Raw genomic sequence first — 16,061 nt, forward strand, 5'->3', positions numbered from 1 at the left:
AAATCTCAATCCTTAAATATTCTTCAGAAACAGTACTTGAAACCGTCTCCCGAACGGTTACAACGCGTCCTCTCAACCGTCTGCTAACTCCTCTTTTGCTGACACGTGTTCTCAACCGACCAAGCTATCACTCTCACTCGCTCCCCGCAACATCCGACCTCCACAACAACCAACAATTCGCTCATCCAACTGTGGATCAACCGACTTGTTGGTCCGACCGCAGACCTTCCGACTTGTTGATCCAGCCGCAAACCTCCCGACTTGCAGACCATCCGACTGGTTGGTCCGACCATAGACCTTCCGACTCATTGGTCCGACCGCAAACCTCTCGACTTGCAGACCATCCGATTTGTTGGTCCGACCACAGACCTTCCTACTCATTGGTCCGACCGCAAACCTCTCGACTTGCAGACCATCCGACTTGTTGGTCCAACCACAGACCTGCGGACCGTCCGACCTGTAGACTGTCCGACCTGCGGACCGTCCAACCTGCAAACCGTCCGAACTGCGGACTTTCCGACCTGCGGACCTTCCGACCTGCAGACTTTCCGACTTGCGGACTTTCCGACCTGTCTATTTCCTTAGAAATACGTCTAGTTCACTCGATTATCTCGAAACACTCCTTGATCAATCTAACAGACCCAATTATAGGTCCACCTCTTTTTCTAACTTGTGTTTTTCAACCTAATTATAAATTTCATACGTAACACCCACAAAATTACTCATAGAATTAATATCATAAGTAATTACTCAAAAAATTGAAATTTACTCACAAAATTCCTTCCAAATTTAATTCCATGAGCAATTCCTAAAAAATTAAAATTTACTCACGAAATTACTCATGGAATTAAATTAGGTGATAAATTCGAAAATTAAAAGCACAAATTTTTCGATTTGAACTGTCAATTTATATATATATATATTCATTTTTAATTTTTTTAATTTTTTCTAAGTTTGAATTTTATTCAAAAATAAATAATTTTAATTTTAATTTTATTGAGATATATTTATTATTTATGTGTCTAATAAATGAGAGAATTAGTGACTACTTAATAATATGACTCCCCGAATTTCTTTTATAATTCTATTTCTACATCTTCTATCTCCAAAACCCTAGCACCCGTTCATTTTGTTATTTTGTAAATTATTTTTAATTATTTTTATTTAAAAAAATAAAATAGATTTCAACCCTTATCTAATATTGCAAATTGATTTACCATATCAAAAAATGCCAAATATAACAAAAAATTTTTGTACAATTTTAGTAATGTACATTCTTTTTATTATTAGAGTTCAATATATTCCTTTAAAACTTTAAATATTTTTATCTTATATTTACTGATCATATTTTATAAATAATTTATTTATTAAAAATAAATAATTAAAATTGTTTTTTTTTTAATTTTATATTAAACTAAACTAAAGTTACTAGCCCTAAATCTTAATTGCAACCCGCTTCACAACAAACACGATTCTCATATCATCACTTCGATTTCAATCCTCTGAGATTGTCGCCAGCCAGGCTTCTTCATCAATATATCGAAAAATGCCCTCCCTCACCAACATCTCGACTGTGACCGCCGCTAGTCATAAATGGGAGCTGGCCGTAAGAAGCCATGGATTGTGGGAAGCTCTGGCCGAGAGTGTCCGGGCTGAAGGTTTGGATCCACTCCAGACGCTTGGGTGGATGAAAACTGGTAAAAAATGATTTCGATTCGATTTTTCCAAATTCTTCAATCGATTTTTGCACTGTCTCAAATACGCTAATGGAACGGTGATACAAATTTGGTGTGCTTTTCATGTAATCATTGTGCTTTAGGGTGTTCTATGATTTGGAGATTTTATTCACTAAAATTTGATGCTTAACTTGCTATTTTGTATAGTCAACTTTGTTTATGAATCTTATAGGATTCTCTGAGATTCCAAAGGTGTTGCATAACATTGTCTTATACCTTTCATTAGGAAGATTCTTCGTTGAATTCTCTATTTGTGACGGCTTCGATACCACTTGTTTATGACAAATTCGATATGAAAGTAATCAAGGATAACATAAATCTGCAAACTCTATGAGAACACCCCTCAAGTGTTTTATATCTTTACAACTAATGGTAGATAGAGACCAATAGTCAAATCCGATTGAAATTTACTTTGAAAAAGCTTCGGATTTTAACTAAGACTCGTAAAACCTTTTAACAGGAAGCATGTTGGTTGGTAGAACTTCAGATGATTGTGCTGATTTCAAGAAGACGGTGTATAAGCTAGTAGAGTTTGGTGTGAGTGCAATTTATTTAAATTGTGATGATTTGGGAATACTACTTAACTTGGTAGTTAATGTTGTTGTTTACTTTGCCAAAAAGCTCCTAATTTGAGTCGGTTGTTTAACGCTCAAGTAATTATAATGTTATCTGCAAGAGAAAATAAAATTGTTGGCATCTCATTGTTTCTAGATATGTTGAATTTTACAGTATTTTTGTTAATCTTCATCTAATTTGCTACATTATGGTGGCGGTCACGCCATTCAAAACAATTATTATGCATCTTTATGCTTAAAAGTAGTAAATATAAACATAAGTGGATCTTGGAATATATACATAAATCAATTCCACCATTTAGTAAGAACGCAATTAGTTTTACTATTAGTTTTATACTTTTTTTTATTACAATAAACATATTAGTTTGTAAGTGTGTGTACATATAAATTAACGTACATTGAACATGTGTGATAAAATTTAATCGTAGCCATAACTGTAAGACTTACATAAAGTTAGAGCAGATTGCCTGTAGATCATAAGTCAATAAATGATTGTGGAACATAGATAAAAGTTTAATATTTCAGTTGTTGTATATGGATAATTTGGGGAAGGAATTCTAAATGAGCATTATATCGATCTTTTTTTTTTCTATCTTTATCTTGTTATTACATCTTGTTTTATTTGTATCACATCAATTATTAGAAGTAAACTAGACTGCAATAAGTAATTATAGGTTCTTTTTGTCTAGATATATTATGTATGGTATTTATTTATATAAAACCTAATATTAGAACTCATCATTTTTGTCTTGAAGTTAATAATGTAATTAGTTCGATATTGTTGTTTTAATGATCCAGCATAGAAACTTTCTTTGGTGGGATTGATTCTATTCAGTTGCTGGCAATGATTGGAGAGCAATTTCATCATAGAGATCAGATATGTAGAGCCGTTGTCAATGTACGAAATAGGCAAGATAAAAGTTCACTTGTCTGAGGAATGACTTGAACGATTCACTATCCACATTTTATAGCCTCACACTATGTCAATTCATGTTGTTATTATGAAATCAACATTTTTAGGTGAGCATTGGAAAACAATGGAAAGAGTTACTGAATTACAATGACAATATCGGTTTAATATTCCATGTAAGTTTCTTGTCAATCATGTTTAGTACCTCTTTCATTCTACATATTTACTAAGAGATAATTTACCTACTCTTCTAACACAAGAGGATGCGAAGAAGCTTGACAAGTGTGCCAAGAACCAATACAATGTGTAACTTCTTCATCTGCCGAATGCTGTAGAGGTCTTGTTAGCTTCACATATATCTGTGATATGTCCATCACAATTAACAAACTAAATTTCCTTTCTTGAATCCAACTAACTTGTGATTATCACCATCCCTGCTTTATGATCTTCAGACAGCTCGACGTAGTTGAATTGAATATTAAAATTTTGTTTTGCAGTCATGGCATAATTTTAGGCTAGTACCAAGTCTCTTCAAACTTTTCAGTATCTAAAATTCTCTTCTGCCTTAGTCTTGCATACATTAAAAGTTGAGATTGGGTTATTAGAGCAGTATTTCATAATTCATAAACACATGCTTCTTCTTGTTCATGTCTTAGGTCGAACACATCATATTACTTCAACATGTGAGCATAGGGGCAGAAGCTCCTATCGTCCGGGTCTTACATCAAGCAATGTCTCCGGAAAGTTATATATTGTAATTACAATCTCGAAAACAATTGTCTGGGTCTTACATCGAGCAATGTCTCAGGAAAGTTATATGTTGTAATTACAATCTCAAAAACAATGAGCGATGTATTTTATATATCAATTCTAGAGTTGGTGCAAACTTGATTTTTCATGAATCGATACCTCTGATCAATAATTTAAAAGTAATTGTTCTTTACTGTAGGGCTAACCAATGGAATGGCAACACATTGGCATGCGAAGAGACTCCAAAAGTTGTTAATAAAGGGGAAGAATGCATTATTTGGTTAAAGGATACGACAATGGTGCTTTACTGACACTAGGGTTCATCTCAGCTCACCTTAATGATTTGTGTTAATTTAAAAATTGTCTTCTATCTGTAAATAGGTGAACTCTATACTCGGGCGTTTCTTAAAGAGGGAGAGCCACATCCAGTGGAACCCGTGATCGATAGCAACAGGTTGGAATGTCCATTGTGAATTGATATATCTTGTTTCTTTTTTATATATACTTTAAGATCCAGACACATATATGTACACACACATGCATATACCTTAGTATTATCACATCCTTTATCCACATTTAATTCTTTTACGAATTTGTTATCATAATTTTCAAGATTTATACTATTGGCGGTAAGTTTGTAAATAACTAGTAGTCTATTTGCCCATGACAACTTTCTTTTTGGAAGTGCGGAAGTGCGAAAGTCTTGGTCTGCATTACCTTTTTTTACAGTCGAACCTGCATTTAAGCAATTTAAGTATTTAATAATTATATTCTGTTTCTTTGCCAGGTCAAACAAGAGACCAATATATCTTATATCTGCTCCAGCTATTATAGAGCTCCTGAGCTGATTTTCGCAGCCACATAATATACTACTAGCATCGGGATTTGGTCGGTTGGATGTGTGTTTGCTGAGTCACTTTTTGAACAGGTAGTTAATGTTATTGTTGTAGGTTTTTTTTACCATTTTCAGAGCATTACACCTTTGCACAGAAAGCTATACAGACTTTATATTGCTTATATATGTTTTCTTGCCGTTAGCCTTTGCGTTTGCCTTTGCAGCCTTTGTACGGTTATGTTTCTATTTTTTGTGGTATCTATCGATTACGGAATTATGCTTATAAATATCGTGTGATTCGCTCGTATTTTGTTTATTAGATATTTGGTTTGGTGGAATTTACTTTATAGTTTGGATTTGTGTAGTCGTAATATATGGTTTGAGACAGGTATAGATAAATCGAAATATAAATTATTTTGGGGGTCGGGAAAATTATTCATGGAAATTAGTCCATTTCAAACATCATGTTGACATGTTGCAAGGGAAAATTATGTGAGTAATTCTGTGAGTAAATTATTCATGAAATTACTCATGGAATCATTCCGTCGCAAATGAAAAAAGTTTGTTAATTTTTACTCACGGAATTACTCACATAATTTGTTATGTGAGCAAATTTACTTACGGACAAAGTTCGTGAGTAATTACGTGAGTAAATTACTCATGGACAGAATTTCGCGAATAATGTCGTGAGTAATTTATTTACAAAATTATTCATAGATTTTTCTTGTGAGAAATTACTTACGAGGTATTTACTAACAGAACAAAATTTCATGAGTAATTCTGTGAGTAATCAATTTACTAATGGATTTTCATGATTACTCACAGAATTCCGTGAGTAATTTTCATGAGTAAAACACTGTTTTTTTTGTAGTGGTAAAAAAACTTAATGTGTTCACCCAAAAAAAAAAAAAACGTCTAATGCGTTTCACAATTAATATTATAGAAAAAAATAATATGGCACACATTCACGTAATATATAATATCTATTTTACACACTTATAAAAAATAACAATTCAACACAAAATATTATTATTTATCTTATTGATATATTTTTATATATCTAACATAAAAATACTTTAAACTAAAAAAATAATAATAATAAACAAATACACCTCAATAGATAATTTTAATTGGTTAAGATTTAATTGTTATTAAATTTGTTAAATTTTTCTTTTTATAGAAAGTTGTATAATTGGGTGGGGACCAAAAAAAGGTTGGCATACTTTGGTCGGACAGGGGGAGTATTATTTTATATATACATATGTATATATATTTCTCACAACATGAAGAATTAAGGAGATATCAAAGGTATTATGTAGGATCATCAGGGCATATGACCAAATGGAAAATACAACCTTCCTACTAGATTAGTCTATACAAACTTGTGTGCATTGTGCATGCAGAGTGTGTGTAAATTTATTTTCAAAAAATTTTAATTAATTAATTTTTTTTGTTTATTTATTTATTTTTATTATTGTAATTTGTAACTTATAAGTTGTAAGTGAGTTGATTGTTGATTTGATAATGATTTTAACTTTTGATTATATATTGTTGATTTGTTTCATGTTTGTAGAAGAAGTCGTTAATTATACATGGAAAATTGCAGCTGAGCTATTCTTCTACTTCTTGGCTTCTTCTAAGGTATTTAAATCTTATGAATATTAAGGTGATATTGTTATTTATTTGTTTTTATATATATCTCATTATTTGTTTTCTAAAATTGTTGTTTGATAAGATGTTGTCTATAAAATATTTATCGGATAGTGAAAAAAAAAAAGAAGCAAGAGAAACAATTTATAGAATAACAAATAGGAGCTATTGATAGATTTTTAAATAAGAACATAGATTATTCTAGAAATTTAGATCAATTAGATACAAATAGTATTGAACAACTTGAACACAATAAAAACTTAAATGAAGAAAATAATGCCAATAAATATGTTAACAATTTAAATGAAGATAATCAATCATGCATATAAATCTAATACATCAAATTTAAGAATTAATGATACTATAGTTTCTCCATTAGATATTTATGATCCAAAAAATTGGAATAATCTTACAAATAAAGAAAAATGTATTTTAATTGAAAAATAACCAGCAAGAGAATTAGATGTTACTTTTCCATTAGATAACACTTATAGGCACTTCTCATATGCTTATTATTCTAGAAAATTAAATAATTGATAAAATAGTGATTGACAATAATTAGTTTATTCTAAAAATATCGATAAAGTATTTTATTTTTGTTGCAATTTATTTAAGACTAGCATTAACAAAAAAAATTATTGACAAATGATGGATTTAATGATTGGAAACATTTAGAAGAAAGACTTAAACAACATGATGAGAATAGTATTGAACATATAACACACATGAATACTTGGAATGAATTAAAAGTTAGATTAAAAAATAAATCAAACAATTGATAGAGATATGCAACAAGAAATTACAAAGAAAAAGAACGTTGGAGACAAATTTTAATGAATATAATCTCTGTTATAAAATATCTTTCTAAGAATAATTTATCTTTTCGATGATGCAATAAAATTTTCATCAAGATAGTAATAGTAACTTTTTGGAAATTATTGAAATGATTGTCGAATTTGATTTAATAATGTAATATCATTTTAAACGTATTCAAAATCATGAAATTTATTATTATTATCTCAGACAGAAAATTCAAAATGAGTTGATTTATTTATTGGCTAATAGTGTTAGAAATTCAAATGTAAATATTATTAAAAATTCAATTGATAATTCTTTATTATACTCCAAATGTTAGTCATCGAGAACAAATGACATTGATTGTATGGCGTGTAAATACATCAATTAACAAAATTAAAATAGAACAGTATTTCTTAGAATTTTTAAAAGTGAATGATACAAGTGGATTAAGATTTTTTAATGAATTAGTATGTGCACTCTAAGTTTTTTATTTTAATATTGATCATATAAGGGGTCAAGGCTATATATGGCAATGGTTCTAATATGAAAGGTAAACATCTAAGAATTCAAAAAAGATTGCTAGATATCATAGAGCATTCTATATGCCTTGTACTTATCATAATCTTAATCTCACTTTTGTGATATGACACATTCTTGTGTAAAAATAATATCATTTTTTGGGGTTATGCAACGCATATATACATTATTTTCAAGTTATACGAAAAGATGGAAAGTTTTACTTGATAATATTTAAAATTTAATTTTAAAATCTTTATTAAATGCTCGTTGGAAAAGTCAAATTGAAAGTGTTAAATTTATTACATTTCAAGGTCCTCTGACACAGCTCTGAATTACCCGAACCCGACCTTAGATGGACCAATGCAACCCGGACGCGGTCGAAGTTACTTGTTTGCTTGGAAGTTATGATCCTGTGATCTTAATTAAGATGTATGACTTAAATTAACTTGTCACTCAAAATATGTGGTTAGATTAACTTGCCACTCAGTATATATAGTGTCTTGTATTTTCTTCTTCAGCACACAAGCTAGAATTGAGAGATAATTAGAGAGGGTTTTCTCTATCTTACTACGGAAAAATTTTTTAGGGTTTGAGTGATTCCAGCAGTTGAGAGGGCAAATTGATTATTTAAACTTTCGATGCAATTTTGTGAGAGATGGAAGATGCATCGACAACCTCAAACAGTTTGTGGGTTCTCGACAGTGTTTTCTTGAGAGGAGTGATTGCTTTTGGAAATCGATTTACTCTATTTTTCATTCGATTATTTAATTGTAAGTTTGATTTACTATTTTCTAAATATATTAGATATTTTATTTCGAGTTTGATTTATGGAGATGATCCTAATCCATGTCATAAATTGGTATCAGAGCGATTGCTGATTTTTTTCATAAGATTTGAAGTATTCTATTCACAACATATTCGATCATATATCTCTATGTCTTGTTTGATCCAATTTGTGTTGAAAGATAGGTTGAATTCATATTGTTTGGAGATAGTTCATCATAGTTACTGGACAAAGCCAATTTTTTTTTGCAAAATTTCCTCTCTAGTGTCAGTCCATTGTTAGTTGTTAAATATGAGTTGTGCTGTTGAATTTGTCTCTCAAGAAAACACAAATAGTAGTAGTGATTTTTGGCCAGCATTAACAAGCCTTGTTCGTAATTTTCTAAGCTTTCTTAGATCTTAATTGAATAATATAGTTGATTTTGAGTCTAAAAACATCAAATGATCAAGAAATCGAGTGAATTGGGGGATCGGAAGAGTGAAATTGTGCATTTTGTCGGTAAATCGTAGTTTGGCCATAACTTTTGCGTCCGAACTCCAATTTGATATTTTGAGGAGGTTTTGGAATTTGAATCAATTGATCCATGCAATTTGCACATATTTTTTGATACTATGATCTCAGAATCTTTAGAAAAAGGCCGGGAGATAGTTTTTGGTGAGTTTGAAAATTTATGGTCTAACATTCTATTTTCTATTTTGAGCAGTTTGTTTGTTCGAATAATTGCTCTTAACTGGTTGAAAATTTTTAAGTAATTCTTTTTTTTCCCAATTAGGTAACTCCTTGAGGTTGATTTCAGTGCTTGGAATGAGATTTGAAGTTGAATAGCCCTCTGGAACTGCATTTAAAATTGACTACTGTGCACTAAGTTCTATTTTGAGGAGTGTGGCAGAAGTGCAGTAAAAGAGCTAAGATAGCAATGTGATTTTGAAAAAGGTGAGCTCTAATAATTAAGTAAAAATCTAGAGAATCAAAATAAATAAAAATATTGATTGAACAAAAGAAAAACGAATATTGAGCAACACATTTCATCTTTCTGTTATAATGCATATTTCGATATTTTGGGTAGTCACATTTTGGAGTAGTTCTATACTTCTTAGAGGTTTATTAAGTTTTGAGAGATTTTCATGATCAAATGATGTGCTAAGGATTTGTTTCTAGCTTTTTGATTAATTTTGGAATAAGCACTTGTGTCAAACTTTCTTTTACATTTTGCGATTATACTTTGGCATCGAATCCTCTAGTTTATTTTCTAGTTGATGTGTCTTACTTTTGTTTGATATTAATTATCCTTGAGTATTGAATTTGAAGGAATATTTATGTACTATTTGAGATAATTGCAAAATGCTTCTTCTCTTTTGATCGTAGTTGCTTCTTATTTTCCCTTTTTGAGAGTTGTGAGAGAGTGTGAGAGAACTTACCTTTCGATATACATATATATAGTTTGTCTTTTATTGAAAGGTGACCATTTTTGAATAATTGAAGGAGTTGTTAGAATCAAGTTTGCAACAGTTGTAGGCCAAAATACAACAAAGGGCAACTTGCAATCATGTTTAGTACGTCATGAATAAAAATACAGAGGACCTCAATCATAGGTTTTCATCGTTGGAGACGGCACGAATTGAGGTTTCTTCTGGAGTAGCTGATATTAGGGGTAGATATGATGCAGCTGAGGCTTTTCATCATCGTGATGTGAGTTCTTCAATGAGGTCAGACGCACACAATAGTCTTAACTCAAAGCGCTCCTTCCATGAACGAGACCAAACTTACCATCGACGTGGCGAAGTGGATGATGATCTTTCTACCATTAGGATTAACCTTCCTAACTTTGGAGGATTAGGAGGGGCAGAGGAATTTTTGGATTGGACAGCAAAGTGCAATATGACATTTGACTACCGTAATTACTTGGATGGCAAGAAATTCCGAATTGCAATTTTTGAATTCAGGGGTTATGCATTAACTTGGTGGGAGAAGGAAATGCGTTATAGAGAGTGGCATTAAAAAAATCCAATTAATACCTAGCCCCAGCTGAAGGAGATTATGGAGTTGTTTTGTCCCGGAAAGTTATAAACGAGTTATGAATATCAAGTTGCAGTACTTGGTGCAAGGTTTGAAATCGGTGTAAGAATATTTTAAAGAATTAGAGATTTTGATGATGCGTCTGGATATTGATGAGTGCGAGTCATTGACAGAAGCTCGATTTATTAAAATTTTAAGGCGTGAGATAGTTGATACGGTTGAGCTGCATTGTTTTTGTTCTCTTCGGGAAGCTATGAGTTTGGCTATCAAACAAGAGGAGCAGCTCAAGAGACTAGCCTCAACCGGATTTTTGTATCAAAAGTTCCTAATGAGTTTTGTAGCTCCGGTCGTGTCTTCCGCTGGATCTGGGGAAGTTGTTTTCGTAAGTCTTTTGATAAAAATATGGATAAAAACAAATCTAAAGTAGTTGATAAGAATTATAAGGCTGCAAAGTTCAAAGGAAAGAAGTTTGGGAAATGAAAGGAAAAAATTGTTACATGTTATAAGTGTCATGGACAGGGATACTATGTCGGTCAATGCCCCAATAAACGAACCATTATGATTTTAGAGAATGGCGAATGTGGGTATGTCAATGATGGTGATGGTGATGGTGATGAGGTAGTAGAGGATGAAGAAGAGGCTGGAAACGGTGATAACGTTGAAGAAGTTTGCGATGAGGACCCATTAAGTTTAGTAGTAATGCGTGCCTTAACACCTATGCCACATGGAGATACACACCATAAGGATGAAGAACAATGAGAAAATTTGTTCTATTGTCATTGCAAAGTAGAAGGGCACACCATATCCATGATAATGGATTCAGGAACTGCACCGGCATTATAAGTTCATATATGGTAGAGAAACTATGTCTAAACACTACCCCTTATCTAAAGCCATATAATTACATTGGATGAGTGACAAAGGGGTTGTTTGTGTTGATAAACGAGCAAGAGTCACCTTACCATTGGTGGGTTCAACGATGATATGCTTTGTGATGTGTGTCCAATGGCTGCATGCCATCTTCTCTTCAGACGTCCTTGGCAATTTGATCGGCGTGTCTTGTACAATGGGTATAAGAATCAAATATTGTTTACTAAGGATGGTAAAAAGTTGAACATTTCATCTCTACCACCTGAGGCCGTACGTCGTGATTCTGAACACTTGCGTAGGTCTATGCATGATATAGTGAAAACAAATGGTTGCCACTACAATTTTGGCAAAGTCTTCGGGAGAAGACAAAGTCAACCTAATGCTTAGTCTCAAAGATTTCAATAAAGAAATTCGCCAAAATAGTATCCAAGATGAGGAAAACTACTTTTATATTATTTTACTTGAAGATATATTTGTTATAGATGTTGATTCTTTTTCTCACTTGTATTCTCCTTTTATAGACTTTCTTAAGGAGTTTGAGGATGTCTTTCCGGATGATATACCATCTGAATTACCACCGTTGTGAGGCATTGAACATCGTGTTAATTTTGTACTGGGTGCACCAGCTTATAAGTGTAGTGTAATCCAAAGAAAAGTGAGAAAATTCAAAGACAAGTCCAAAAGCTTCTTACTAAGTGATGGGTTCGAGAATTCTTATCTCTTTGTACGGTACCTGTTATACTTGTCCCTAAAAAAGATCACTCATAGAATATGTGTGTTAATTACAAGGTTATCAATGCAATTACTGTAAAGTACCAACATCCAATTCCTATATGATATGCTTGAAGAATTACATAGAGCACAGATGTTCACGAATATTGACTTAAGAAGTGGTTATCACCAGATTTGTATGCAGCCGGGAGGCGAATGGAAAACAACATTTAAAATCAAGTTTAGGTTGTACGAGTGGCTAGTTATGCCATTCGGGTTAACAAACGCACCCAACACTTTTGTGCGATTGATGAACTACGTGTTAAGAGAATTTATTAAAAAGTTTGTGGTAGTTTATTTTGATGACATATTCATTTATAGTAGGTGTTTGGAGGATCATTTTGAACATATTGAGCAAATTTTTTATGCTTTAAGAAATGCTAAATTGTATGGTACTTTAAAGAAATACATATTTTTCACTAAACAAATTATTTTCTTGGTTTTTTTGTAGGTACAGATGGACTTAAAATTGATAAAGCTAAAATTGCTACAATTTGGGAATGAAAAAAAATGTACAAGTGCAGCCGAAGTTTGGAGGTTCCTTGGAATATGTAGATTTTTTAGGAAATTTATACCATATTTTAGTGTGATAGCAACCCCATTGACCTCTATTTTGAGGAAGAATGTTTTATTTAAGTGAGAGGCAAGTCACGTAACAGCCTTTGAGAAGCTTCAGAATAGTTTGACGCATGCTCCAGTTTTGGCACTACCTGTTTTGATCGAGCTTTCTAAGTCCGATATGATACTAGTGGAGCTGGTATAAGCGCAATACTATTGCAAGAAGGGCAACCAATTGCTTATTATAGTGAGAAGTTCTATGGAGCAGCCCTGAACTATATAATGTATGATAAAGAATTATATGTGGTGGTGCAAGCTTGAGAGTGTGGCAACACTACTTGCTACCAAAGGAGTTCGTAATTCATTCAAATCATGAGACTCTCAAGTATTTGTGCGGGCAATAGCAGCTCAGTCAGGTTTATGCTCGGTGAATAAGTTTTATTGAGCAATTTCCTTTTGAGATTAAATATAAATAAGGCAATGAGAACGTAGTTGCCGATGCACTTTCACAAAGGTATACTTTACTTAATCATACTCGTATGCATTTAGTTGGTTTTTCTCATATTTTTTAATTGCATAATCATGATGTAGACTTTGGTGATATATTTAGGAGTTGTGAGAAGCGTAGTTTTGATGATTACTATAAGCATTATGGGTATTTGTTTCGTGGTGATAAATTGTGCATTCTTAGATGTAGCATTAGAGATGTTTGATTGAGGAGAATCATGATAGTTATATGATTGTGCATTTTGGTAGACATGCTACTCTTGATGTGTTTAGCATTCACTTTTATTGGCCTTATGTGTGTAAACATATTGATAAGTGTCTTGCATGTAGAGTGACGAAGAGTACTTTGAAGCGTCATGGTATTATACTCCTCTTCCCATTTCGAAAGGCCCTTGGTTGTTCTTGGTTTTTTTTTCCTTTTTTTTTGTGGTCAAATAGTTAGAAATCGGGTGAAGGTTTAGGAAAATGGTTTGTGTGTTGTTTTTAAGGAATATTGTTGCTTTGTAGATCGTACTAATTTTGCAGAATTCGAATGAGAGGGCACAATCTCTATCGAATTTGGATTTTTACATTTATCGGGAATCCCTTTCTTGTGTGGACATCGGTGCATTTGTATGTGGTGAGAAGCAATTATTTTTGTTGCCCAATATGTTTTGGGTGGACATATTCTTGGTTGGTTGACTTCTCTTGTGCACGTGGTGGTATTGCGTCCAAAACGCTAAACAAGATTCCGAACATGAACATATACATGCGGGTGGGTGGGTACATAGAGTACAAGGGTCCTTGTATGCGATACAAATTTAGACAATGTGTGTTATTTCCGAATTTCGATAAGGATCGTGTTTATTATGAAACTTTTCTCCAGATGTACGGGATGGCAGGGGCCGAGCACCGGTCGTGCAATTGTACTACACCTGATAAGTCCGGCTCATTAACACTCATGGATAGGAGCTGCCGATATTAGAGGCTGACGAGGACATAGTGGCTATGTTTAGGGGTTGGTCCATCAAAATGAACCGTTCTAGTAGTATGGTGATATATTAGGTATTAAATTGCTTTTGGCAGCTACTTGCATGTTAATCTATTGAAACTATTGTGTGGTTTATCAATAGTATGTTGCATGTCGCAGCCGCAAGTCAATGGGGGGAATATAACTTTTTTTTTTTTTTTTGGTGATAATCTCAAAGCTTATGAACCTGCATTATGTGATGTGGTGGCGAATTTTTTTGTTAATGTACACTGCGTGCAATTTGCTAATGAACAAGTTAATTCATTTTTTTGTTGATTGCTCATATTCCTTATATTCATATTTGTGTTCATTGCTCATTGTGTATTTGGTATTATGTTCATTTCTGTATAATCATGTTTGCGGCTCCTCGTACATAATTGTACCCAAATAGGTTAATTCATATTTATGTTGATTGTTTCTTTGTTTCATTATAGATTAATTCTTATTTAGATTATTGTTTGTGCTTTCTGTCAAATACCCATACACGTCGGGAACGATGAATTCCTACAAAGAGACACAAAATTTCATAACAAACGAAGTTTCTAGACACACTTCGTCAATACAACTTCATCAAATAGACATAACAACTACAATAAGTAGATTTTAAATTTCAAAGTTAACACATTACGTCAATATGACTACATCAAATAGACATTAAAACTAATGGTGGGACTATTAGGGTTTTATAAAATAATGTCCTAAGTCAAAACTATTTAAAAAAGTAGACCTCAAAGTATTTCTAAAAACTACTTAATTTTGATAAATTGAGAAGTTTTGAAGTAAAGGAGTTCTCGTAACTCCTTGGATGTCAATTTAAGGAGTTTTGGGAACTCCTTAATTCATTTAACTAATTACCTTCTTCTTTCCTTCATCCATTATATCACAATATATATATTTTCACACGATAAGTATTTTCTCAACAACTTCACCCTCCTCGGTAAGTTTTCTTTTTCTTTTTTTTTATTTTTATTTTCTTGAATATTTATTATATGTATTCATGTAAAGTTTACGTATTATTAAAATAAATTTTTTGATAGATTTATAATATTTTGTTAGTTTTATAAAATGTTAGAAAATTTTCCATATATTTATACAATATTATGCATTATATATTTATTGTATTTTATTATTTTCTATTTATTTATTTTAATATTGATAATTTTAATATGAAATTTATATTTTTTTTATTTTTATATAATTTTATGTGTTTGTTTATGAATGTAGCATTAATATTTTATTATTATTATTTTTGAACAGATGTCTGGTGCCAATAGTAATATTGATATTTTATTATATTGGGATGATAATATTATTCGAAATTCTAAAGTAATAGAAAATGACTATGATCCCAAATATATGACTTTTATTGGACGTAATAGTATGCTTGAAGATTTAGAAGGTATTATTTTTTATGCGACCGGAAAAGATTGACATCAATATTCTATTATTTTGAAAATGCCATTTAGTTGGACACATGGCTATGGTATTTAAAAATCGAGGTTAATTACGATCACTATGGTTAATCTCGAGCATTTCTTGAATTCAACTATTGATTACAAGTGTTTAGAATTATTTGTTAAATTCCAAAGAAATTCTGAAAATGCAATTGTTGATGCTCCTAGTGTGGATTACAACAGAATACATGATCCAACAAGTGATGATTTAGTAATATTAGATGATGATTGTGAGGGAATCGGTGAAGATGAATTTAGTGAACCAGAATCACTGTCAGAATTAGATGATAAAATAGTAAGGGAAAAAAATATGATAGAG

General features: G+C 32.0%; 1 protein-coding gene across 11 annotated transcripts; it reads left to right on the forward strand.

Annotated features, from left to right (window-relative positions):
* The first annotated feature begins 1,473 nt into the window (after nt 1–1,473).
* LOC127242105 (uncharacterized) lies at nt 1,474–14,419 on the forward strand. 11 transcript variants are annotated; one of them, XR_007836688.1, is made up of 10 exons: nt 1,474–1,697; nt 2,197–2,273; nt 3,110–3,209; nt 3,332–3,397; nt 3,878–4,270; nt 4,353–4,425; nt 4,759–4,899; nt 6,380–6,447; nt 9,330–9,490; nt 12,666–14,419. XR_007836688.1 is itself a non-coding variant. In XM_051261475.1 (10 exons), the coding sequence occupies exons 1-6, from the start codon at nt 1,547–1,549 to the stop codon at nt 4,410–4,412; spliced, it is 570 nt and encodes a 189-aa protein (XP_051117432.1). In that variant the 5' UTR covers nt 1,474–1,546; the 3' UTR covers nt 4,413–4,425; nt 4,759–4,899; nt 6,380–6,447; nt 8,085–8,202; nt 14,145–14,419. The 11 variants fall into 11 exon arrangements, 3 of the variants coding, with proteins under 3 accessions (XP_051117432.1, XP_051117430.1, XP_051117431.1); XR_007836692.1 differs by having other exon boundaries at nt 14,145–14,419; XM_051261475.1 differs by lacking the exons at nt 2,197–2,273; nt 9,330–9,490 and adding an exon at nt 8,085–8,202 and having other exon boundaries at nt 3,115–3,209; nt 3,878–3,975; nt 4,171–4,270; nt 14,145–14,419.
* The last annotated feature ends 1,642 nt before the right edge of the window (nt 14,420–16,061 follow it).

Source organism: Andrographis paniculata, unplaced genomic scaffold (genome assembly GCF_009805555.1).
Source record: "Andrographis paniculata isolate CXL003 unplaced genomic scaffold, ASM980555v1 Contig86END, whole genome shotgun sequence".
Lineage (NCBI taxonomy): Eukaryota > Viridiplantae > Streptophyta > Magnoliopsida > Lamiales > Acanthaceae > Andrographis > Andrographis paniculata.